Genomic DNA, 24,432 nt, shown 5'->3' with positions numbered 1-24,432 from the left:
TGCTCCCAGCTGAGAGCACCAGTTCAAGGCCCGGCTAGTCCATCTTGGACCGAGCTCCCTGCTAATGTCCATAAGATGGCCCAAATATTTGGGCACCATCGCCCAAGTGGGAGATTGGGAAAGGCTTCTGGCTCCTGGCTTCGGTCTGCTTCAGCTCCAGCCATTGCAGCCACTTGGGGAGTGAACCAGCAGATGGAAGATCTCTCCCTCTTTTGCTCCTTAAATAACAGAGTCGGACGGCATGTGTTTCAGCACTTGGCGCCCTACGTGGGACGTCCATAACCCACACCAGCGCCTGGCTGCTCTGCCTCTCATCCAGCTCCCTACCACTGCACATGCTGGGCCGAGTGCCTCGGTCCCTGCCCACCATGTGGGAGACGTGGATGGGGCTCCTGGCTCCTGGCCCCAGCCTGGCCCAGCCTCAGCTGTTACAGGCACTTGCAGAACGAACCAGCAGATGGGAGTCATTGCTTTCTCTGCTCCAGGCAGAACAGTGCAAGAGACCCAGGTTCACAAATTGGGGAGCAGTGGTTGGGCCTGTGAAGCGGCGTCCTTGACCGCACTGCAGGGTGTCTCCCCCAGCTGACCTGCTTACTGTGGCTGGAGAGTGGCTCCAGGCAAGTTGAGAAGGAGACCTTGGTGCCCAACAGTGCCCACAGTGCCCACAGTGAGGCACACTGTGCTCTGCTGCGGTCAGTCTTCTTGTTCCTTCACTTCCTTCTTTTACTACAGACCGGACCCCAGGGCAGATGGAGCCTCCTCAGAGCAGCTGCCTCCCTGGCCTGCCCACTTCCTCTCAGCCAGCAGGGACAGCGAAAACCCAGAGCCAAACCCTAGCAGCCCGAAAGCCCTGCATCCTCTCCCCACAGCCTGGGTGGCACTGTGAGGTCCCTGCATCCTCTCCCACAGCCTGGGTGGCACTGTGAGGTCCCTGCATCCTCTCCCACAGCCTGGGTGGCACCGTGAGGCCCCTGGTCCCACCCTCCTCCTCACTCCTGTGAAACACCTGCTCAGTCAGCCCCCAACCTGGCACCTGGGTCCCTCCCCTGCTCCAGGTATCTCCCAGGCCACAGCACACTCCTTCCTCACAGCAGCCCTTTTCCTCGTTCTATTTTGGCTCTGAGTCGGTTCTCCCAACCCGTCAGCCTTACAGTCTCCACCTGGTCGCTGGCAAATCCCGAGCACCAGATTAGTGCCATCACGGGTATTCAGCAGACACTTGCTGAGTGAATGAACAACCCCAATTGGGTGAGCACCCTGTGAGGGACTGGGGGCACACTCCCGCCCCACCTGCCTTCTAGATGGGGAGGCAAAGATCAAAGAGGAGAGGCTATGGGTACGCAGGTGAGGGAAGCGGCTTTGCGGCTGGTTCCCAACGGGCCAAATTCAACCAGGCTCAGGGGAGCCCATGTCCCCATGTCCTTGGGGGGAGAGGGGGAGACAGGGGACAATCTCAGGCAGGTGCCCAGTTCCTGGGCCTTGGCGACAGTGCGTGGGAGGTCCCTGGAGGCTCCCGGGCCTTGGGGACAGTGTGTGGGAGGCCCCTGGGCCTTGGGGACAGTGTGTGAGAGGCTTTTTAGCAGTTGGGGTCTATGAGATTTGCCACCTCAGGCACAGAGCTGAGTTGGTAGAAGGTCCTCCACTTTTCCCTCCCCCAGGTGGCTCCTCTCTGGCCCTGGGGCGCCCAATGCCTCACCACACCCTCACCTTCCAATCTCTGGACCTCAGGCACCTCCTGAGGACACACTACTGGTAAACCCTCAGCAGGCCCTCAGAACAGCAACTCTCCCACACCCCTAACCATCCCTTCCAGGGCCCTGGCTTGCTCTCTGGTCTGCACCTCAGGCTTACTGTGGCCATGGCACCCCTAGGGTGTGGACTCCTTGACGCATGTGTGCTGGCCAGAGGCCCCCAGCACCTTGCCTGACACTGTCGATCCTAGCAAACAAAATGGAACGCTTGATGGGAGCTGCCAGCAGGATCACTGCTCAGCGCGGCTTCTGAAGTGGACCTCCTGCTCCCTTGCCTTGGTCACCGCTCAACTGGGTCAAAATCCTCAGCCACGCAGGAGGCATGGGCACCCACGACCAGCCAGCCCTGCATCCTGCCACAGCCAGGAACTGAGGCTCCGGGGACGTGTCCACGGCACCCTCGAGGGGGCAGGGGCCAGCCTGGGCCTCGAGTCCTCCTCCTTGCCGGGCAGCGCCGCCAGGCCTGCCAGAAACTGCCCACTGCACTGGGGGACCTGCATGGCTGGCTCATGCACCCCGAGTTCCAGGAACGCAGAGCTTCCCGCACCACCGCAGCCATGCGCCGTCGGTCACGCCCTGGCCCACAGGCCTCGTCCTAGGCCCGGGTGTTCGCCGAGGCCACACAGGAGTCAGTGGCCGCTTGCCAGAAGGTTCCAGTCAGGCCACACACGGGTACCAGGGCACTTCCGGCAGAAAATGGCACCTCCCAGAAAACCCTAGCGGGACTGGCACGCCGTCCGCAGCCCCCGGGGGTTCGCGCAGCAGGACCAGGCACGTTCTATTTGCACATACCAAAAAAAATCAAGGAAGGTCGTTAGCTAGAAGCACTCGGGTCCGCACTAGACTGGGTGTCCATTGGCCCTTCTTCACGCTGGCCCCGGCCTCGGCACCACCTCCTCCGCCAGCGATTGGTTCGTGCGAGACCCGGGTCGTGATGGCGCGTCCCTATTGGCTCGAGCCCCTGTCATCGTCCGTTTAAATCCCTCGAGCCCCGCCCTCTCTCGCTCTTCCCTTCGCCTAGGGCCGACCGTTAGTCGCGTGCGCGTCAGCCTCAGCGTCAGGGCACGCGCGCGCAGCATCCGGGCCGTGGCGGCGTCTTATTCAAACGGCCCAATCAGCGGCGTCGTCGCGCCGTCCTCCTCCCCCCGCCCTCCCGACGCCCTCCCGGGACCGCGCCCCTCCCGCCCGCCCCGCGTCTCCCTGCGCTTGGCGGAGGGGCGCGCGTGCTGACGTCACGGCCGCGCCGCGGCGCCGTGAGGCCGCCGGGGGGCGGGGCCTGCGGCCGCCTATAAAGGGCGGGTGGTGCGCGCACGGCGGCAGTGCGGCCGGGCACCCGCGACCGGGAGGTCCTCGCTGGTTGCGCGGCGGGCGTCGTCGGGCGCGGCGGGCACCGGACCCGGGCTGCGCGTCCTCGGCGGGGCTGCAGCGGCAGCGCTCGGGCTCGCCCTCCCGCCCCGGTTGGCTTCGCGGACAGCACGGGAAGGAGGCCGGGGGGGACCCGCCCCCGGCCGGCCGCAGTCATGGTGAGCGCGGGGGACCGGAGCTGGACAGGCGAGCGGCGGAGGAGCGGAGGGGGAGCGGCGGAGGGGGAGCGGCGGAGGGGGAGCGGGGGCCTCTGGCGGGCGGCCTCGGGGATGTGGACGTCCCGCCGCGGCCCTGGAGGGGCTCCGGCCTGCCTCCCCGCAGGCAGGGGGGCAGCAGGCTGGACGCGCGCAGGTGTCCTGGCGGGGAAGGCCCGGCCGAGCCGCGGGGAGGGTGCGGGAGCCCGGTGGGCCGCCCGCGGCTTTCCGCCCGCCGCCATTTCCAGGCCTGAGCCGAGGTTTGGCGGCTTTGCCGAGCTTTGCTAGGGTCGGCGAGGGCAGGCCTCGGGCCTGCGTGAGCCACTGGAGGAGCCGTGCGAGGCTGGCAGCGCCTCGGAGCGAGCGGGAGCCTCCCCGGGGAGATCGCAGGGTCCCAGAGCTGCAGGGTCAAGGCCGGGGCGGCCAGCATCCTCCCGACGGCCCTGCTGGCGGCTGACGCTGCTCTCTCGTCCGCCCAGAACTCCAACGTGGAGAACCTCCCTCCCCACATCATCCGCCTGGTGTACAAGGAGGTGAAGACGCTGACCGCTGACCCGCCTGATGGCATCAAGGTGTTCCCCAACGAGGAGGACCTCACTGACCTGCAGGTCACCATCGAGGGCCCTGGTGAGTCCGGGGAGTGGGGCCTGTGAAGAGCCGCTTTCCTCGCTGCCCGTCAGGCCTGTGGACAGCACAGGACACCGTGGCCAAGTGCGCTCTTGTCCAGAAGTGTCCCAGAAGTCTTGGCTGGCTGGGGGAGTGTGGGAGGTGTCCCAGGTGCAGGCCGGGTCAGATGGGACTTCCTGGGGAGCTGTGGAGGGCAGCCACAGGGCCCAGAACCCCGTCCCCTGTCCTGTGAGCACACAGGTGCAGCTTCCTGTCCCCTGACTGCAGCCATGGGGAGGGAGATAGTCCTGGTGTGGGGGCACAGCCTGCCTGACATAGTGGCCGTGAGGACTTCCTGGATGGAGATCTGGAACGTGATGTCCCCGGCAGGCCGACCTGGCCCTGGTAGGACAGAGGTTGGTAGGATACGGCTGGATCAGGAGAGCCCGCTCCTTTTGCGGGGTGAGGGCTTCAGTGGGTGAGCACCTGGGAAGCCCCCACACGGACGTGTCCAGAAGACAAGCTGCTGGAGTCTGCTTCCTGGGAGGGGCACCTGACTTGGGGACCACCCCCGGTAGCCACGGGGCTTGGTGCCATCACAGGTGGGCTGTCAGAGCAGTGGCAAACCTGAGGTGCAGTGTCCCCCAAGACCCCAGCCGGGTGGGTAAGAGGTTACCTGGAGAGGGGGCTTCCAGGGGCTGAAGTCCTGAACCCTCTGACTCCCATCTTCGCCCCTAGAGGGAACCCCGTATGCCGGAGGCTTGTTCCGCATGAAACTCCTGCTGGGAAAGGACTTCCCCGCCTCTCCCCCAAAGGGCTACTTCCTGACCAAGATCTTCCACCCTAACGTGGGCCCCAATGGCGAGATCTGTGTTAATGTGCTCAAGAGGGACTGGACAGCGGAGCTGGGCATCCGACACGTGCTGCTGGTGAGTCCGGGCTGGCCGGGGTTACTGTGCCTGGTTGGCTTGCGCTAGCCTGGTCATGGGAGTTGAGGTTCTCCTCCCGCGGGAAGCCAGGAATTCCGTGCTGCACCCAGGGCCCAGGGCCAGAGGTACAGCAGCCCGCTTCCTTCCCGCGGGTGGGGCCCACTAAGCCACGGGGTTGTTTGTCCGGCCATCACCCCTGTGTTGATTCTAGAATGTTATAAACTTGGTGTTTCCTGCAAAGGCTGGTCCGCACAGGGACGTTGTGCAGTGTCAGGAGATAGTTGCTGTAGCCTGGGAGGTGCAGGGCTGCCACTCCACACTGCAGTGCCTGCACAAGCCACCCAGAGCATGTGGGTCAGCTGGGCTGGGCGCAGGACGGACACTGTGCTGTAGCTTGTGGGGCGAGTTCCAGGCAGGAAGGGTGGCCCGCAGTGTGGAGCTATGGGATGGGCAGCCAGGCCTCCAGTTTGGAGGGTGGGCTCCTGGGTGCTCCCTGTTGGCTGTGATGTCTGCTGAGCAGGTGCCTGCACGTCACTGTATCCTGGGTTCCCACCTCGTTTGGGAGGCTCCGAGAGCCTCATCCGCTATTACAGTCGCTGCCCACTGGGGCCCAGCAGGTGCCACCGCCAGGAGCAGCCCACCTGCGTGGCAGGAACCCAGTTGCTGAGCCACCCCAATGGCATCCAGCAGAAAGGTGGAATCAGGAGCGAGCCCAAGCTCCGTGATGGGGCCACAGGCCGCTCCACGTCAGGCTCCCCTTCCTCTTCCCGGAAGTGTTCCAGGAGGACCATGGCCTGGAGCCATCGGAGGCCTGACGCAGGTCCCAGCTCTCACAGTTTGGGTGGCCTGACTCCTGACTAGATCACTTTCGAGTCACTGCCTGGGACACCCAGAACCTGACTGGAGTGCCTGGTTCAATTACCAGCTATTCTGCTGTGCCCCTTGGACGCGGCAAACGGTGGGAGTCCTGGGCTGCTGGCTTTGACCTGGCCAGCTCTGGCTCTTGTGGACATTTGGATCGCAAACCAGTGAGCTCTCCCTTTGTCTCTGCACACATTAGACTTGTAATGGAAGCCCTCGCTCCGTGGCCAGTCCCCTTTAGAATCTGCAGTGCCCAGACCCGAGTTCCTGGCGGGCCTGTGGAGGACCACGCGCTTGGGGCCAGGCTTGCTTCCGGACGGACACTGTCCTGACCTGCTGGGTGGCGTGGCCGTCCCTGACACCTGTGCTCTCCCCTCAGACCATCAAGTGCCTGCTGATCCACCCCAACCCCGAGTCTGCGCTCAACGAGGAGGCCGGCCGCCTGCTCTTGGAGAACTACGAGGAGTACGCCGCCCGCGCCCGCCTGCTCACCGAGATCCATGGCGGCGCGAGGGCCGAGGGTGGCCGGGCCCTGGTGAGTGGGGCTGCAGCCGCCTCCTCCGACCCTGGGGCCCCGGGAGGGGCTGAGGGCCCCATGGCCAAGAAGCACGCGGGTGAGCGCGAGAAGAAGCTGGCGGCCAAGAAGAAGACAGACAAGAAGCGGGCCCTGCGGCGGCTGTAGAGTCTCTCCTCCCCCTCCCCGTCCCTGTCCCCTCCCTCCAACTGTCTCTAAGTTATTTAAATTATGGCTGGGTGGGGGAGGGCGTGGGGGGCACTGGGACCTGGACTTGTTTTTCTAAATAAAGTTGGAAAAGCAGCTTTCCTGTCTGTCAGGCCACGGCCCCGGGCAGAGAAGCTGCTTCTGGTTCAGAGATGGGTGTGACAGGCTGGCAGCATGGCCACCCTGGCTGCCACTCCCTGCCCAGCTCCCTGCGGGAGACCCCGAAGCTTCTGCCTGACCCTCCTTGCCTTTGGCCACTTGGGAAGTGAAATGGGATGGAAGAGGGATCACTGCCTTGGCTGCTGTCTGCAGAGCTGGGATCCCACGTGGGTGCCAGTTTGAACCCTGCTAGGAGACGTAAGAGCTGGGGTTCTGGGCTTCTGGCTTCAGCCTAGACCAGCTGCGCTGGCTGGAGAGTGAACTCGTGGACAGAAGATTCTCTGCTTTTCTTTTCAAATAATTTTTTTTTAATTTGTTTTTATTGGAAAGTCAGATACACAGGAGGAGAGACAAAAAGGAAGATTTTCCATCTGTTAATTCACTCCCCAAGTGGCCACAATGGTCAGAGCTGAGCTGATCTGAATCCAGGAGCCTCTTCGGGCACAGGGTCCCAAGGCTTCAGGCTGTCCTCTGCTGCTTTCCCAGGCCACAGGCGGGGAGCTGGATGGGAAGCAGGTTCTAATCCTAGCGACTACATGGCATCCTGGTACATCTGGTCAGGTGAGGACTTCAGGTGTTAGGCTATGGTGCCAGGCCTCAAATACATTTATTTTTAAAGTTTGGTTTCACTTATTTGAGACACTTTGACAAAATTAACAAATGATAACTGATGACTTTGTGGCCGGGGGGCGGCACAGCTTAAGACTGGTGGCTATGCAGTTACGACACCCTCGGGATATAAAGGCACCTGTGCTTGGCACTGCCACCAGCGCCTCCCACCCCTGCTGGCTCGCTCCCTGCTTGGGGCCAGTGCTGAGCCAGGCCGGAGCAGGAGCGCCTGCAGGACTTCCAGGCTGCAGGGGCCCCAGCACTGGGCTCCTTACCCAGGCACGTTTAGCAAGGAGCCATAGGGAAGTGGAGCAGCCGAGACTAGCATACCTGGGATGCTGAAGCCTTCCAGGTAAGATGGAGGCCGTGGACATCACATTACTGCTTTCAGGTCACATGAGGCACAAGACACCTACAGGGGCTGGCACTGGTCAACACGCTAGTCCACCACACGCACCAGCATGCCATTTGAGTGCTGGTTCGTGTCCTGGCCGCTCTGCTTCGGCCAACTCGGTAGGCAGCAGAGGATGGCCCAGGTTCTTGCAAAGTATGAATGTCCTCTGCTAGCTGCTCGCTGCCACCCAGCCAGGAAGCAGCAGGCGGTGACTTGGTGCTGGGGTCCCTGTCCCTCCTGCCTTGTGTTTGCTGTGGGGAACACCCTGGGATTTGGGGTTCTCTCCATCTGGCTGCCTTTCCATTGTATAAACATACATGTTAATTTAACAGAACAAAAAGCAAGTGCCATCTCCAGCTGCTGGATCCTTTCCCATGAGCCCACGATGAGACAGGGAAGGGAAGAGTCAGCAACCCAGCTCTTTCCCCCTTGGGTGACAAGGGCTCAACTGCCAGAGCCACCACCTGCTGCCTCCCTGGAGGGCACCAGCAGCAAGTACAGCCAGGGCTTGAGATGGGCTGTTGGCACCCCAAGCAGTGCCAAATTCCTGTCCCAAGAACTTGACAGCACTCCCTCTCGTGGACTTCCTGTATGAGGATGAGACAAACACGGTTGTCCCCAAGGCCAGCCCAGTGCACAGCCCTGGACCTGGGACACGACCCCTGCACTGCCAAGAAAGCCCTGCTTCCAACAGGACACCCAGCCCAAGAGACATCTGCTCAGCCTGCAGCCCTGGAAACTTCTAGGGGTACACCTGGCATGTACCCCCCGGCACATACGTGACATTCCAGGCAGCAGGATGGCTCCAGAAATGAGGTCCCTGCCACCGGCACGGGAGACCTGGACTGAGTTGCAGCCTGGCTGCCCAGCACCGCGGTACAGTGTGCCAAACCTGCAAGCAGCAGAATTCCAGCTGCCAACCCCAGGGCCGGCTGTTTCACTTCTGTTCTGGAAAAGCGGATGGCCCAGTCTTTGGGTGCCTGCACCATAAGGGAGGCCTGGAAGAAACTCCTGGCTCCTCAGCCCAGCTCTGGCCATGGCAGCTGTCGAGGAGCCGGTAGTCTGCTCCAGTCTGTTCTTCCCGCTCACGCTGCCTGTCAAGTAAGAGTGAATCTTTTTTAAAAATTGGGCCTAATGCAATGGCTCAACTGGCTAACCCTCCCCTTGTAAGTGCTGGTGTGCCGTATTGGCACTGGTTCATATCCTGACCGCTCCACTTCCCATCCAGCGTCCTGCTTATGGCCTGGGAAAGTTAGGGTGGCTCAAAGTCTTGGGATCCCACACCTGTGTGGGAGACCTGGAGGAAGCACCTGGCTCCTGGTTTCAAATCGGCTTGCCTCGGGCCATTGCAGCCATTTGGGGAATCAACCAGCAGATGCAAATCTTTCTCTCCTTTTCTGTATGTCTGCATTAATTTTTTTTTTTTTTAAATCTGGAAAAGGCAGACATAGACATACAGAAAGCTCCTCCATCCGCTGACATACTTCCCAAGTGGCCTCAAAGACCAGAGCTGAGCCGATCCAGAGGAGCCAGGGGCTGCACGGGTAGAGCAACTGGTGCATGAATTTTCAGTATTTTTTTTTTAAGATTTATTTTTATTGGAAGGTCAGATTTACACAGATCTTCATCCACTGGTTCACTGCCCAAGTGGCCACAACAGCCGAAGATGAGCCAATCTAAAAGCAGGAGCCTCCTCCGAGTCTCCCATACCGGTGAAGAGTTCCAAGACATTGGGCCGTCCCGGACTGCGTTCCCAGGCCACAAGCAGGGAGCTGGATGGGATGTGGAACAGCTGGGCCACGAACCAGTGCATGCAATGTGAGGACATTAGCCACTGGGCTACTGGCACCAGGCCCATAAACAAACAAGTTTACTAAAGAATCTTTAGAAGAAAGCCTGTCACCATGGGTTTAGCATCCACTGCATCTGATGCCAGTATCCCACATGGTGCCAGCTCAAGGCTCAGATGCTCTCAAGCATATAGGTGCATTTCATGAAAATGTCCACAACTGCAACTCTATTTCCCAGGTTCAGATAAAAAGGCCAGGTTGAGGGGAACATCCCGGCTAGTAGCACACAGGCTGCCAAGCCGCTGATGGAGGCATTGAACCTTGAGGCAAGGCCCAGGAGCTCTGTCACATGGCAGCTTTGTGTGTCCAGGGACCCAAGGTGCACACCCCGTATGGTCATACAGGACTTGGGACCCAGTGCCTGAACCCTCCAGATGCCCCCTGCCTTCAGCGTGCTCAGGGCCCTCCATCAGCCAACCACCCCACACACATCACCCCTAAGGAGTTGATGCTGACCCATGAGTACCTACAACTCCTGGTCTGTGACATGCCCAGGCCATACCTCCTCAGAGACCCTGACCCATGGCAGGACCCACAGGTCATCTGTGGAGGACCACTTGCATGCCGTCAGGGGACAGGGGAGGGCAGGCAGAGGCCCAGTGCCTGGCCCTGCTTAGGTTGGGCTGACTCCGCGTGAAGGTCTTGCACAAGCCCCGTTTGGGACAATGTGCAAGGTGTGCAGCTGAGGCCAGCTGCCCTTCACGGCACTGGCCTGCACTCCCTGCCTGACCTAGCCGTCTGCATCAGGGAAATCTGCTCTGGACGATTACCATCACGCTGCCATCCCAGCAAGCTGCTCCACTTCCCACCGAGCTCCTGGCTATTGCACCTGCAGCAGCAGATAGTCCAAATGCTTGGGTTCCCACACTCACGCAGGCTCCCCAGCCCAGCTGTTTGTGGTCATGTGCTCCTTGCCCAAGCCACTACCTGGGAGCTGGAGCACAGGTGCCATACAGGACTTCTGAGCTTACAAGGGGACGAGCAGATTTAGCCACCGTGGTGGGCCCAGGCCCAGGGCCCAGCAAGTAGGTGTACATAATGAATTCCTGTTAGACTAGCCAGGCCATAGCACCTGCTCGCATGGTACAAACGGCAGTGAAGGAGGGATACAGGCCACAACCTAAGCTATGACACCACCACCTGCTAGACTAACCCTGACACTGAGCAGCCGCCATGCCAGGATGGGATGAGGAACTCAAGCCCTGGAGCTGGCCCTGTTAGGGAAAGCTGAGGATTCCTGCTAGGCTGCTGCTCCCACTGGTGAACGCAAACCAGGGTATGTGCAGACTGCACCAGACTACACAAAGCACTGCCTACTGGTGAGCCAGGACCTAACTTGGATAGGCCCTGTCACCGACTAGCTCACCGAGTGAAGGTCTGGAGGGGGGGGGGCTGGGAGCAAAGCCCCGCAGAGAAGCTTGAGCACAAGGCAGCATCTGCTGGGTTGGACACCTGCCAGTTCACACAGGATGGAAACCCCTCCCTCCCTATTTCTATTCCCATGCAGGCAGCAGACACCTGGGGAGGAGTGGATGAGAAGCCAACCTGTGTTTGTGCCTCTGCCTGCATTACCAGAGTCCATGGGAGAGAACCGAGAGCAGCTTCAAGCGCTGGAGCATAGTGCAGGAGTCAGAGCCCACATCCACACCCCACCTGGGACACAACTCCGGCCACACCTTATGCCACCCGAGGCACCAGTGCTGAAGGCATTAGAGGCCCACCAGAACCGTAATGACCTGCGTTCAGCGCCAGGCCCAGCGGGTAGCAAAGTCCCGAGAATCTAAAACACTGGGGTTGGTGCTGCAGCACAGCAGGGCGAGCCTCGAGCCGAGACAGCAGCTGCCCACACAGGGACAGGATTCATAGTCGCCTAGGAAGGCTGCCTTAAGTTGGCCCTTGTACTTGCAAAACCCAGATGCCGCTCCTATTGCCCGCCTTGGCCAGCCATTGCAGCCAACGGGGCAACAGACCCGTGGACGAAGATCAGCCAACTCCCCCTTCCACGTCTGGTAACTAGGGAGGGGAGAGTGCCACCTCAACAGGCTTTCCCTTCACCTGCCAGTGCAACCACTGCACAGGACTACTTGCAATCCACAGGAGTGGGTGCAGAGCTGACCACTCACCTTGCTGCATGCCTGCACCTGCCCCCATCAGACCCCCAAGCATTCACAGCGTGAACAAAGCGCAGCAGACTCGGCCTCCTCCTAGGACCTCCCCCAGCACCACAGGGGGTCATCCCAGGAGTCCACTGCCGCCACTGGAATGTGAACCTCGTGTTCTCCCTCCTAGAATGAGTTCTCCCTCCTAGAATGACCGTTCAGACGCTTTAAATAATAATAATAAAAAAAAAAACGTGGAGCGATCTTCTGGAAACCAGAAAATCGCCCTTGGTGCTCCAGGTAATCAGGTTAGATGTCCAGGGCCGACACCTTGGCCCTGACAAGCTGACACTGCCTGTTTTTTGCAAGACCAGTGTTGCCTGCAGGAAGTGTAGCAGCCACCTGGAATGTCCACCTACCACAGGGGACACCATCGGCTGCCTGCCTGCAGCAGCCCACTGTTGACCCAATGAACCAACCGCGCGACAGAACCAGAGGGAGCTCTCATCTCTCCTCCCCCAGCGTGGGCCAGGCCCTGGCACGGCCCTCTCCTGCAGGGACACAGGCCAGGCAATAGGTAACGGTCAGACTCTTTATTGCTGGGGGCCGGCGGCTCAGGCGCTCTTGGTGGGACGTGTACGCTTCCTCTTCACCATCACGGGCTTCTGGCTGCGCAGGATGGCGCTGGCTCTGCGGATGGCAGCCTGGGGAGGAGCAGGCCCGCTCAGCTCACAGCGCCAAGCTGCCCAGGCACCCACCCCCCATGCCCATCCCGGTGCCCGCTCACCATGCGCAGGTCGGGGCGGTACTTGTTCTTGCGGATCATGTGCCGGATGCTGCTGAGCGTGGCCCGCGCATTCTTGTTGATGGTGGTCCGCACGTAGGAGGTGGCCGGCTTCCGCTGGCCTGGATGGGCAGAGCCCTAGGCTCAGTCCAGACACCGCCCAAGTGCACCTTGCAGTGCCAGGTCACCACCTCCCACGGGCACCCCGAGCACCCAGTTCTCCCACTCCAACTGCCTCCTGGAGGAACCGTGTGCTAAGCAGGGGTCAGAGCCCTGGCTCAACTGCATTACAGAGAAGACCAGAGCTTTCCAAAGGCACTTCCCAGGCCAGTAGGGTTAGAGCCCGCAGGAGCCAGCCAGCAGGACCCAGCGAAGCTGCTGCCACACCCACGAAGCACGCAGCCCCTGCACAGCAGCAAGGCACCGCCACCCCCTCCACCCCAGTCCTAGGCACCGCCACCCCCTGCACGTCCCTGGGCACCACTACTCCATGCATGTCCCTGGGCACAGCCACCTCTCCAGCCCGGCCCTGGGCACTGCCACCCCTCCAGCTCGTCCCTGGGCACTGCCACCTCTCCAGCCCGTCCCTGGGCACTGCCACCTCTCCAGCCCGGCCCCGGGCACAGCCATCCCTGGACACTGCCACCCCTCCAGCCCGGCCTCGGGGCACAGCCATCCCCTCCAGCCGTCCCTGGGCACTGCCACCCTCTCCAGCCCGGCCCTGGGCACTGCCACCCCTCCAGCTCGTCCCTGGGCACTGCCACCTCTCCAGCCCGTCCCTGGGCACTGCCACCTCTCCAGCCCGGCCCTGGGCACAGCCATCCCCTCCAGCCATCCCTGGGCACTGCCACCCCTCCAGCCCGGCCCCGGGCACAGCCATCCCTGGACACTGCCACCCCTCCAGCCCGGCCCCGGGGCACAGCCATCCCCTCCAGCCGTCCCTGGGCACTGCCACCCTCTCCAGCCCGGCCCTGGGCACTGCCACCTCTCCAGCTCGGCCCCGGGCACCCCACCCTCCCTCCACACTCCCTACACGTCCCGCCCAAGTCGGCGCAGCCCGCCCAGCACCCGCCCGCGCTCACCGCTCCGGCGCTTCATGACCACCACGACGCCCTTGCCGTCCGCCGCCGGCTCCACGCCCACGGTCTTGCGGTGGATCAGCCCGTTGTAGCGGAATGAGTTCCGGGCCTTGAGGTTATTGGGCTCCGTGCTGTATGTCTGCTTGTTCCTCTTGATGAGGAAGCTGGAGCAGTTACGCACGACCATCCACTGCAGGTGCGCGGACATGGCGGCGGCGACTAGGGAGACAAGAGAGGGGCCGCCGTTAAAGAGGCGCCCGGGAGTGCCCTCCCGCCCCCGGCTGCCCCGTGGGAAACGCGAGGGGAGGCTGAGGGCGAAGGCCGCGAACGGCAGGCAGAAGCAGCGGCGTCCGCGCCAGGCCGCCACGCCGGGCGCACAAGGCGGCCACGCTCACCTCCTCTCGCTCGGAAGGCCGGAGACGGAAAGAGGCCGGCCGGGGGCGGGGCGAAACCTTTAATACTGCACACGCATTTCCGCTTCCGCTCGAGGCCTGCGCCAGCGACGGCTAGGCCCTCCTCTTCCCGGGAGAGGGCGGTGAGTGAGCGCTGTTCGGCTATTTCCGTCGACCCGTCCGGTGGGGCTCGGGAATCTCCGGAGCTCTTTTCGGCCTGAGAGCCGAGGGCGTGGTGCTGGGGTGCAGCAGAGCCGGTCAGAGGCGCGTTCTTCAGCGACACCCCTTCGGGCGTGCCCCATATGGGTGCCGGTTCTAATCCCGGCAGCTCCACTTCCCATCCAGCTCCCTCTCTGTGGCCTGGGAAAACAGTCGAGGACGGCTAAAAGCCTTGGGACCCTGCACCCATGTGGGAGACCTGGAAGAGGCTCCTGGTTCCTGGCTTCGGATCAGCGCAGCACTGGCCTTTGCGGCTGCTTGAGGAGTGAATCATAGGATGGAAAATCTTTCTCAATGTCTCTCTGTATATCTGGTTTTTGCAATAAAAAGAAATACATCTTTAGGAAAAAAGGAGACAAAGTAGAGAAATTCTCCATCCACTGATTACTCTTCCTCCCCCCCCCCCAAAAAAAAAAATTGAAAACGCTGGAACTCTAGCAGGGTCTCCATCCACACTTGGGGCAGGAGCCCAGGCGCCACAGCCCTAAATGCTGCCCCTAGAACGTCTTAACAGGAAGCAGGATGAGAAGCAGAGCTGCGGCTCAGACCCAAGCAGTACCTCGAGGGGTGCTGGCGTCCTCCCTGGCTGTGCCCTGCTGCTTCACACACCTGTCTATGGTGGCCATCCGCCCTGTGCCCTGCACGCCTCCAACGCCCTGCAAGTGTATTGTGTGCGGGCAGGGGCACCCGTTAGTGGCAGCTGGTTTGCCTACTCCCCCACTCTGGGGCCGGGGAAGCCTCTGGAAGCCCTGGGCATTGTGGCCATTTGCGTGTGAACCAGCAGATGGAAGAACCGCTCTCTTCTCTCATCCTCAAACTTCCAAATGGATGGATCTTTATTTTAAAAAAAGAAGACGAAGAAGACGAAGAAAAGTTTTAGGTCTTTAAATGCTCCTGGTGTGGGGACCCACCCAGCCTCCTGTGATCCGACTCCACCTTCCCAGGGAGCCTGGCGCATCCCGGAGCGCGCAGGATGCGTCCAGGGGGGCACGGGGAGCTCTGACCACCAGTCGCCTTGCTCCTTGAGGGGCACGGGGTCCTGGGCCACCCCAGCCCTGTGCAGAAGCTCCCGCGGAGGGGCTCCCCTAACCGGCGGGGCAGGCTGCTGGCAGCCCAGCTCAGGTGACCGGGCAGGGCGGCTGGGCACACCTGGCGCCGTCCCCAGACCCCGCCCCGAGCCGGGCCGCACCCCGGAAAGCTCTTTGTGCGCAGCGAGCCAAGGAGGGAGCGGCGGGGCCATGGCGGCGGTGGCGGCGGTGTGCGCGTCGCAGGGACCCCCGCCGGGCGCACCGTCGGCGCCGGTGCCCGCTCCCGCGCCCGCGGCCGGCTTGGGGCGCTGCCGGATGGCGCTGCTGCTGGCCGTGGCGCTGGACGTGGCGGGCATGGCGGCGCTGCTGACGGGCGTATTCGCGCAGCTGCAGGTGCGCGGGCGCGACTTTGGCGACCTGCTCATCTACTCGGGCGCGCTGCTGGTCTTCCTGAGCCTGCTGGGCTGGATCCTCTGGTACACCGGCAACATTGAGATCTCACGCCAGGAGCTCGAGCGCGATTACGGCCTGCGGCCCTCGGCACTCGCCCGCCTGGCGCGCAAGCTCTCCCGCCGCTGGTCGGCGCCCGCCGCTGCCGCAGGCCCTCGCGCCTTATCCGGCTCCCGGGGCGCGCGCCGTGCCGCCCGTGCGCCCCCGCCACCCGCCGCCGGCTCCCGCCGCGTGCGCCTGCAGCTGGCCACGCTCGAGGCCGGCCCGGCGGCGGCGACGGGCGCGGGCAGCGAGTGAGCCCCCAAGGTGAGCGGGACCGAGCGCCAGAGTCGCTTGGCTAGGGGGAGCCAGAGTTGGGCACGGGCAACCTGGAGAATGCAGGAGCCCAAACGCCCACCCCGGAGAAGAAGCGAGGGCGGGTGCGGGAAAAGCCAAGGCCCTTGGCGCTCCTGTGGCCTATGAAGCCTCCGATGAGAGTAAGAAGCAGGCCCAGAGAGGTGTCGCCTTTGTCCCAGCGCCTCCAGACCAGGGTTCTCTGTGCAGAGGCTGGAGAACTGTCCTCTCCAGCCTGCCTGCTTCCCCTCAAGCACCTGCTGTAGCTGGCTGCCTGTGGCACTCCGGCCACACCGACACACTCCCTGGTCCCCGCGTGGCTGCAGTGAGGACAGCCCAGGCTCCAGACGTGGCCTGAATCCTTAGGATATGGAAAGGCGGTTCCAGAGAGGGAGCATTCTTGCATCCTGGGCTTCACTCCCCACATGACCAGGACAGCCAGGGCTGGCCCAGACCCGAGTTGGGACTCCACTCAGGCCTCCCACACGTGAGTGCAGGCTCCTGTGGACTTGGGTCACCTGCTGCTGCTTTCCCAGGCCGTTTGCAGGGAGCAGCCTGGACTCCAAGCAGCACCCATATGGGATGCCAGGCTGTAACAAGAGCTTCCACGTTATGCTGTTGAAACTCTGATGTCAGGGGCAGGGAGCCTTTTTGTTTGTTTTCTGTCAAGGGTTATTTAGGTATTTGTCTCATTTGTGAATGAAAGTTGTCAGCTTAGAGTCAGTCTGCCTAGGAATGGCTGAGTTTCCTGGGCCTGGCTCACACCGTCCTCTATGCTCTTCACACCAGGATGTCCTTGCTGTGTCCACACTCCCCAGACAACATCTCTCCAGTGGCCTTTAAGAACTGACGGTGGCCGACGCCGCGGCACAGTCTGCCAAGCTGCCACCTGTGCTGTCAGTGTCTCACACAAGTGCTGGTTCGAGTTCCAACTTCTCTGATTCTGATTCAGCTTACTGCTAATGCTCTGGTGAAAACTGTACAAGATGGACCCCTGCACCCACGTGGGAGACCCAGACGGAGTTCCAGGCTCCTGGCACTGGCCTCACCCAGACAGCCATATGGGAGTAAACCAGAAAATAGATCTCCCTGTGTGTGTGTGTGTCTGTTTCTCTATATATAACTCTTTCTAACAAAATAAATATTTTTTTTTAAAGAGTGGTTATATATACTTAGGGTGAAAAAAAGAACCAGCTCAACTACTCTGTCCTTCTATGGGTCTGAGTGTGTGTGTGTGTCCTGGTTCTGTCTCTCCCGCCACACAGGCAGATGTCTGGAGGGTAAACGCTGGTTTGGTGTCATTTTGCAGTGAGCAGTGTGACACAAAGCTGATGCTTAGCTAGGTGAATAGAGAGGTGGGTGAGTTGACGGAAGGATGGGTCAGCGGATGGTAGAGGCATAAAAACTGGATTGGTCAATGGTTAGAGTGGTAGATGGGTTGTTTAGTAGGTAGGTGTGGGTGGCTGGTGGATGGGTCAATGAATTGGTTTCTGAATGGACATGGTTGGATTGGTTGGAGGAGAATGGATGTGTGAGTAGATGGATGGGTGGGTAGGTGGATGAGTGGGTGGATGGGTGTGTTGGTGGATGGATGGGTGGGTGAATGGACGGGTGGACAGGTAGATGGATGGATAGATGGATGGATGGGTAGGTGAATGGACGGGTGGACAGGTAGATGGATGGATGGATGGATGGATGGATGGGTGGGTGAATGGACGGGTGGACAGGTAGATGGATGGATGGATGGATGGATGGGTGGGTGAATGGACGGGTGGACAGGTAGATGGATGGATGGATGGGTGGGTGAATGGACGGGTGGACAGGTAGATGGATGGATGGATGGGTGGGTGAATGGATGGGTGGACAGGTGGATGGATGGATGGGTGGGTGGATGGGTGGTGTGATGACAGACATGTGATTGGAGGAACAGAGGCTGGAGTAGTGACTAAATCGATTTCCACATGAATTATTTTCACAAGGGGACGCAATGCTGCTGTGCCAAGACATGTGTGCAGCTGCTTGTGGTAGTCTGTGAGAACCCCCATTCCACAGTGCAGAGGAGGACACTGGCTTCAGAAAGGACCTGCACAAGTGTTCCCAGAGGCTGAGCCAAAGCCTCTAATCATCCTCGAAAACCCGTTAGCCCGCTGAGAGTCCAGCACCAGCTCCCTCTCTGGTGGGCCCATTCCAACCCAGGGCCTGTCCCGTGTGCGGGCGGCACACCAAGGCCTCGGGGCTGGATTCTAAACAGACCCCAACCCGGGAGTCCTACGGTTCCCTGGGAAAGCCAAGGCAGCTGAGGGCCAGAGCTTCCCCCACCTTGTTTCCTTTGTCCCTCCTCTTTCCCTGTCCATCTCTCTCTCTCCCTGCCTTTCCTTGCCTCCCTTGTTCCAGGACATGGTACCCAGTCACTGGCACTCCCGCAGGCTTAGGCACACCCACTGGGAGCACTGCAGCCAATGGGGCAGCAGAAATGAGGGAAGCCTGCAGGAGAGCTGGAAACACAGGCCTGGGGGAGGAGTCCTGCAGGAGCAGCCACTGCTGCTCCCCCAGCCCTACAGCAGACTCCCAGCTGTGCACCTGCTGCCGGGACACCCACTCAGCCACCTCGCACCGACACCTGAATAAAGGCCTCTTGCCTGTTCATCTCTTGGTGGCCAGGCCCAGTTCCTTGCTTCCCTCCAAAGGTTGGGGCCCATGGGGGTTTGCCCACTGCCCCCTTGGGGGAACCCAGAGCCCCCAGGAGATACAGGAGGGGGGCATTACACATGCTCTTCAAGGGGACCCAGAAGCCACCTGCTCAATCTGTGTGGATTTGGGGCCTCCAAGAAGCAGATGCTGGGACACACTGGATCTGTGGAATGTTTATTGGGGAAAGTACTTCCAGGGAAGGAGTGACGGGAGCAAAGATGACTCCTGCCAGGCTGGGGTGGCGTTGGGAGGAGGTATGAGGCACGCTTGCAAGCTTTCAGCCGGCAGTGAGGAAGTGTGGGAGTCCAGGCTGTGGCCAGGATTGGAGGAGGGGCCGGGTGAAGAGGCAGGGAGTATGTGAGACCTTGGAGCTTCCAAGCAGCAGGAGGCTGGGGGCTCATTTCCAGGGTTGTAGTGAGACCCTCCCTACAGCTCAGCCCCCACTATTCCCCAGCTGCTTCAGTCTAAGGGCCCCTCTTGTGGGACCACAACCTGAGGCCCCCATTCAGCCCAAGTCCCCTTCAACTCAGGTACTCTGCCCACCAACTTAGCCCAGACTGCTTGCAGCTCAAGGTACCCACGACCAAGCCCCTTCAGCTCTGACAGCAGCCCCCTGCCCCGCCAACCCACACAGGTCCCCATGGGGGCACCTGCTTCTCCAAGAAGAAACCATAGCTCATATACTCTGTCTTTATTGAGGGGACCCCCAAAGATGCCCCTAATCTTCATCCTCTCCCCCTTCCGTTTCCTCGCCGCCTTCCGTGGTTCCCTCCCCTTCCATGCCCATGTCCCCCTCCACAGGCAGGACAGCGGGCATGCTGCCGACCGATGGCGTCTTCTTCTCGCTGGCCCGGTCCTTGGACAGCAGTGAGACCGTCCTGGACAGGTCGCATTTGCCTTGAAGGAACATGGGCAGGTGCACCAGGTCTCGGCGTTTGGCCCACCTGTAGGAAGGGAGCGAGAGATGGCATGAGCTCTGCCAGAACTCCCAGGGGCATGGCCTCCCCTGCCCCTGCCCCACACGCCCCACACACTCCACAGCCCGGCCGTCCCACTCACCAGAACAGGCAGATGCTGCAGATCAAGAAAAGGAGGCCTCCGCACGTCCAGCCCAGCGCCCACATGTGCTTCCTGCGCATATTTTCTACCACAAGGAGGCGGTGTGAAGCTGCACAGCCGCCCCCTCCCCACCGCCGCCGCCCGCCCGCCAGGCCCCGGCCCCGGCCCCGGCCCCGGCCCCGGCCCCGGCCCCGGCTGGGCCCTCACCATCAGGCCGCTGGTGGTAACACACGCCGTCACGGTAGCAGCATCGCAGGCGCAGGCACAGGTTGGGGTTCTCGATGGCCGCCTGGCCCCCGCAGCTCTCACGGTCCCACACATCCCCCTCACAGCCTGGGGGCCAGTCACAGCACATAGCTTTGGCCCTGAGCCTTGGGGACCTCTCACCCTGGAGCCTCCAGTGGTCAGGCCTGGGGCTGCCTGCTTCACCTATGCAGGCCTGGGGGTCCCCAGCACCTCCCTCAGCCCCAGCCCTCCTCCTCAGCCCCAGCCCTCCTCCTCAGCCCCAGCCCTCCTCCCTCAGCCCCAGCCCCCCCTCAGCCCCAGCCCTCCTCCCTCAGCCCCAGCCCTCCTCCCTCAGCCCCAGCCCTCCTCCCTCAGACCCAGGCCCTCCTCCCTCAGCCCCAGCCCTCCTCCCTCAGACCCAGGCCCTCCTCCCTCAGACCCAGCCCTCCTCCCTCAGACCCAGGCCCTCCTCCCTCAGACCCAGCCCTCCTCCCTCAGCCCCAGCCCTCCTCCCTCAGCCCCAGCCCTCCTCCTCAGCCCCAGCCCTCCTCCCTCAGCCCCAGCCCTCCTCCCTCAGACCCAGGCCCTCCTCCCTCAGCCCCAGCCCTCCTCCCTCAGCCCCAGGCCCTCCTCCCTCAGCCCCCAGCACCCCCCTCAGCCCCAGCCCTCCTCCCTCAGACCCAGGCCCTCCTCCCTCAGCCCCAGCCCTCCTCCCTCAGCCCCAGCCCTCCTCCCTCAGCCCCAGCCCTCCTCCCTCAGACCCAGCCCTCCTCCCTCAGACCCAGGCCTTCCTCCCTCAGACCCAGCCCTCCTCCCTCAGACCCAGCCCTCCTCCCTCAGACCCAACACTCCTCCCTCAGACCCAGGCCTTCCTCCCTCAGCCCTCCTCCCTCAGCCCCAGCCCTCCTCCCTCAGCCCCAGCCCTCCTCCCTCAGCCCCAGCCCTCCTCCCTCAGAACTGGGAGTCCACTGGGCTCCCTCCCTGTGGGCCCCAAGGGGTTGGCCACTGCTCACTCCACGGATAGAAGAATCCCTGGATTCCATTCCCCTCTGTGGAGGAAAAGCAGCAGTTAGGGCTGGAGTGGGCCCAGACAGGCCCGCCCACAGCCCACCCCGGCCCTCTCCTCAGCACCCTCACCTACGGTGCCCTGCAGCAGCAGGAGCAGGCCCAGCACTGGGATCCCAGAGCCCACCATGTCGCCTGCCCAGACTCCTGGGGCCTCTGTGGAGAGAGCTCTGGGGGGCATCGCCCAGCAACAGCCCGGCCCCGCCCACCTGTCCTGTCCCCTGCCCCAGGGCTCCAAGTTCTGTTGCCAGGGGAGGGGCGGGTACAGGGAGGGCTCCCCCAGGTCTGGCTAAACCAGTGTCTAGGGGGCAGCCTCAGGTGTGTGGGGGGTCTTGGGCTTTGAGAGTCTGTCCAGGCGCTGGGGCCAGGAGGTGCCCAGAAAGGGATTGAGGGGGGCAGGCAGCTCCCTCTAATTCACCAAGACTCCCAGGAAAGTAGGTGTGGAGAAGTGCCTCCCTCCAGGGAGTCCCTCCCCTTGATCTGAAGGTGGCCACCAGTGGCCTTGTTGCTAAGAGCAACCAGGGGAGGGTTTCCCTGACAGCTAACCTCACTGAGCCCCATTGTTAGGGAAGGGTCTCCCCCAGCAACCGCGAGGGGGACCTGAGGAGGAGGAGACAATGGTGCCAGAGCCCCAGGCTGGCCCCTGGCCAGGACTACCCGCCCTCATGCCACCTGGCCAAGAGGGGCTTTAACTGTTCATTGCCAGAGACTGGCTGGCTGCCCAGTAGGGCCCCGTGGAAGCCCCATTCTCTCCTTAGACTCAGTCTTTCCACCTGTGAGCAGGGTGGGAGGACTCTGCCTCCCATGAGGGAAGCCAGGTTGGGGGACTGCGCTGCGACCATTAACCTTAGCTTACCTGCCCAGACATCAAAGCAAGAAAGGGCCAGGACCCCCGAGTCCAGCAGATGAGAGCACGGGGCCCTGGACGTCTGGGTCTGAGTGGGCAGGGGTCGGACTCCTGCGGTGTCCTGCTCTGGTCCATAAACATCCTGGTGGGTACCTCCGTCAGAGATGACACAGGTCCGAGGGGGCTCGGCAGGGGGCCGGGGGTGGGGGTCAGAGGGGCTCCCGGGCTGAGGCCTGGCAGCTGCCGCGTTTCCTGTGTCAACATCAGCTGGACCCACTTCCCAATTCCCGGGATTCCTCAGGGATCAAGGAGGGGGTGGGGGGCGGGGCGGCCGGCCCGGGACTGCGGCTCCGGACTGGGGAGGCCCCCAGCCGTCACGGCTTCCACCACTAATGACAGGTTTGAGCTGCCTCTGCGGCTGGCCGGCCTCGTCACCCCGGAGAGGCCAGACGGGACCCCCCAGGGACAGACAGACGGACACACACGGCCTCCGGCCTCGGACCTGCTGACCTCACTCCCGGCCAGCCCCACCTCACCCAACAGGGACGGCCTTCTCCCCCGGAAAGCCACCCCCACCCAGCTCCCAGGGGCTGCTGCACCCCAAGGGTCTGGGACTGGCCTCCCAGCCTCCCCCTGACCCCCAACTTGTCGCCAAGCCTTGGGGCTGGTCCCTGGCCCCAGCGTTATTTGCAGCTCTGTCTTGTGGTCCTGTCCCTATTTCGGTCTCCCTCTGTCATCTGTCCTTCCTTGGGATTCCCCAGCCCTGTCCCTCACTTGCTGAGTTGCTTTGACTTACAGGGAAGTGGCCCCAAGCATCCTACCCAGGGTAGACTCAGGAGCCCAGCTCAATGTCTGGGTTCGAGAGTCACCCCAGGAAAAGAGTGACAAAGTCTGACCCCACACCTCCCTCCCAGGGAGAACCCAGACTAGAGATGATTTATTCCTGGCTCAATGTGCCCTCAGGCACCAGGGATTCCTTCGAGTCTTTCAAAACTAGGGTTTAGACCCACAAGTCTGAGGGAGGAGGGTCTGGGCTGGACCCCTGGGTGTGAGGGAGGAGGGTCTGGACCCCTGGCTGTGAGGGAGGAGGGGCTGGGCTGGACCCCTGGCTGTGAGGGAGGAGGGGCTGGGCTGGACCCCTGGCTGTGAGGGAGGAGGGTCTGGGCTGGACCCCTGGCTGTGAGGGAGGAGGGGCTGGACCCCTGGCTGTGAGGGAGGAGGGTCTGGACCCCTGGCTGTGAGGGAGGAGGGGCTGGACCCCTGGGTGTGAGGGAGGAGGGTCTGGACCCCTGGGTGTGAGGGAGGAGGGTCTGGGCTGGACCCCTGGTCTGAGGAAGGAGGGGCTAGGGGCCTGAACTCGCAGTCTGAGATGAGGAAAAGGGGGCTGGGGGCCTGGCCCTTGCCACCCCCTCGGTGGCAGGCCTGGTATCCCCATCCTCTTGAGCCAGGCCATCCCCCAGGCTGGTGGCCTGAGTCACCTTGGCTGGCCTCGCTGGTCTGGAGGGAGGGGGACGTCAGCTCTCCGTCAGCTCTCCCCTCACTGACGCAGCCTTGGGCCCCTCACGCTGACTCAGCCGGAAACAGGCCCCCTGAGGGGCGGAGACCCAGTGGTCAGTGGCCTGGGTCCCTGTGGGAACCAGCCGGGAGGGCCCCTGGGGGGCCCTGGAAGGGGCAGCCGTGAGAGAGGGAGGAGGCAGAGAGACTCACCTGGGGCAATGAGCTCATGTCCCACCCTGGGGGGCTGTGACCTCACCTCCTTGGGGCCCACAGCAGTGGTGGTCCCCCACTGTGGTGGCAGATGGAAAGGGGAAGCTTGCAACAGCCCTCACCCCCAGAGCCACCCCAAGCCTGGCGCAGCCCTCGCAGGGGCTCCTGTCACCCCCAGAGCTACCCCAAGCCTGGTGCAGCCCTCGCAGGGGCTCCTGTCACCCCCAGAGCCAGCCCAAGCCTGGCACAGCCCTCACAGGGGCTCCTGTCACCCCAGAGCCACCCCAAACCTGGAGCAACCCTCGCAGGGGCCCTGTCACCCCCAGAGCCACCCCCAGCCCACCGCAGCCCTGTTGGGGCTCCTGTCACCCCCAGAACCAGTCCAAGCCTGGCGCAGCCTTCATGGGGCTCCTGTCACCCCCAGAGCCAGTCCAAGCCTGGCGCAGCCCTCGCAGGGGCTCCTGTCACCCCAAGAACCAGCCCAAGCCTGGCGCAGCCTTCATGGGGCTCCTGTCACCCCCAGAGCCAGCCCAAGCCTGGCGCAGCCCTCGCAGGGGCTCCTGTCACCCCCAGAGCTACCCCAAGCCTGGCACAGCCCTCGCAGGGGCTCCTGTCACCCCCAGAGCCACCCCCAGCCCACCGCAGCCCTGTTGGGGCCCCTGTCACCCCCAGAACCAGTCCAAGCCTGGCGCAGCCTTCATAGGGCTCCTGTCACCCCCAGAGCCAGCCCAAGCCTGGCGCAGCCCTCGCAGGGGCTCCTGTCACCCCAAGAACCAGCCCAAGCCTGGCGCAGCCTTCATGGGGCTCCTGTCACCCCCAGAGCTACCTTCTAGTCCAGCCCATCTCCCTGACTTGGGGACTTGGCCATGACTGACGGCTACCTGCAGCCCCATAAGGTCTAATCTTCCCCTGCCATGCCTGTGTGGGCATCACTGCTTCCCCCGGCCCCTGGGTCCCCTCTCACCCCATCCCCCTGCCTGGGCTTGCCAGGGCCCACCCTGCCTACCCCCACCCT

The 24,432-nt window shown here is 62.6% G+C and overlaps 4 protein-coding genes and 1 long non-coding RNA gene across 5 annotated transcripts; 3 read left to right on the top strand and 2 right to left on the bottom strand.

Moving 5' to 3' along the window:
* Positions 1–647: 647 nt before the first annotated feature.
* Positions 648–7,403, top strand: LOC121154963. The gene is made up of 3 exons (XR_005883622.1): positions 648–658; positions 2,517–2,526; positions 7,307–7,403. It is a non-coding gene; the product is annotated as an uncharacterized LOC121154963 (long non-coding RNA).
* UBE2S (ubiquitin conjugating enzyme E2 S) lies at positions 3,094–6,523 on the top strand. Its single transcript, XM_040978130.1, has 4 exons — positions 3,094–3,274; positions 3,790–3,937; positions 4,655–4,845; positions 6,086–6,523. Exons 1-4 carry the CDS (start codon positions 3,272–3,274, stop codon positions 6,386–6,388), a joined length of 645 nt encoding a protein of 214 aa, XP_040834064.1. The 5' UTR covers positions 3,094–3,271; the 3' UTR covers positions 6,389–6,523.
* A 4,713-nt stretch (positions 7,404–12,116) lies between the features above and the next one.
* On the bottom strand, positions 12,117–13,901 carry RPL28 (ribosomal protein L28). Its single transcript, XM_040978357.1, has 4 exons — positions 13,797–13,901; positions 13,405–13,620; positions 12,326–12,444; positions 12,117–12,242 (listed from the first exon to the last, which is right to left on the bottom strand). The coding sequence occupies exons 2-4, from the start codon at positions 13,607–13,609 to the stop codon at positions 12,153–12,155; spliced, it is 414 nt and encodes a 137-aa protein (XP_040834291.1). The 5' UTR covers positions 13,610–13,620; positions 13,797–13,901; the 3' UTR covers positions 12,117–12,152.
* A 1,338-nt stretch (positions 13,902–15,239) lies between these two features.
* Positions 15,240–16,885, top strand: TMEM238 (transmembrane protein 238). The gene is made up of 2 exons (XM_040978356.1): positions 15,240–15,796; positions 16,613–16,885. The coding sequence occupies exon 1, from the start codon at positions 15,251–15,253 to the stop codon at positions 15,785–15,787; it is 537 nt and encodes a 178-aa protein (XP_040834290.1). The 5' UTR covers positions 15,240–15,250; the 3' UTR covers positions 15,788–15,796; positions 16,613–16,885.
* Positions 16,886–19,232: 2,347 nt separating this feature from the next.
* Positions 19,233–20,993, bottom strand: TMEM190 (transmembrane protein 190). Its single transcript, XM_040978355.1, has 5 exons — positions 20,936–20,993; positions 20,812–20,847; positions 19,781–19,906; positions 19,574–19,658; positions 19,233–19,458 (listed from the first exon to the last, which is right to left on the bottom strand). The coding sequence occupies exons 1-5, from the start codon at positions 20,991–20,993 to the stop codon at positions 19,233–19,235; spliced, it is 531 nt and encodes a 176-aa protein (XP_040834289.1).
* Between the last annotated feature and the right edge of the window lie 3,439 nt (positions 20,994–24,432).

The sequence above is a fragment of the Ochotona curzoniae genome, unplaced genomic scaffold (assembly GCF_017591425.1).
Source record: "Ochotona curzoniae isolate NIBS_2020 unplaced genomic scaffold, NIBS_Ocur_1.0 contig_2861, whole genome shotgun sequence".
NCBI lineage: Eukaryota > Metazoa > Chordata > Mammalia > Lagomorpha > Ochotonidae > Ochotona > Ochotona curzoniae.
The sequence above is the reverse complement of the archived record's forward strand: the minus strand, read 5'-3'. Positions and strand labels throughout refer to the sequence as shown.

Excerpts from the sequence above, each read along its gene's own strand:
- UBE2S (XM_040978130.1), top strand. Across the intron at positions 3,938-4,654 it reads GGTCACCATCGAGGGCCCTG|AGGGAACCCCGTATGCCGGA; the intron begins GTGAGTCCGGGG and ends CTTCGCCCCTAG. Across the intron at positions 4,846-6,085 it reads GCATCCGACACGTGCTGCTG|ACCATCAAGTGCCTGCTGAT; the intron begins GTGAGTCCGGGC and ends CTCTCCCCTCAG.
- TMEM190 (XM_040978355.1), bottom strand. The coding sequence starts at position 20,993 with ATGGTGGGCTCTGGGATCCCAGTGCTGGGCCTGCTCCTGCTGCTGCAG. Across the intron at positions 20,848-20,935 it reads GCTGCTGCAGGGCACCGTAG|AGGGGAATGGAATCCAGGGA; the intron begins GTGAGGGTGCTG and ends TTTCCTCCACAG. Across the intron at positions 19,907-20,811 it reads GGGATTCTTCTATCCGTGGA|GCTGTGAGGGGGATGTGTGG; the intron begins GTGAGCAGTGGC and ends ACTGGCCCCCAG.
- RPL28 (XM_040978357.1), bottom strand. The coding sequence starts at position 13,609 with ATGTCCGCGCACCTGCAGTGGATGGTCGTGCGTAACTGCTCCAGCTTC. Across the intron at positions 12,445-13,404 it reads GGTCATGAAGCGCCGGAGCG|GCCAGCGGAAGCCGGCCACC; the intron begins GTGAGCGCGGGC and ends CTGCCCATCCAG. Across the intron at positions 12,243-12,325 it reads ACCGCCCCGACCTGCGCATG|GCTGCCATCCGCAGAGCCAG; the intron begins GTGAGCGGGCAC and ends GCTCCTCCCCAG.
- TMEM238 (XM_040978356.1), top strand. The coding sequence starts at position 15,251 with ATGGCGGCGGTGGCGGCGGTGTGCGCGTCGCAGGGACCCCCGCCGGGC.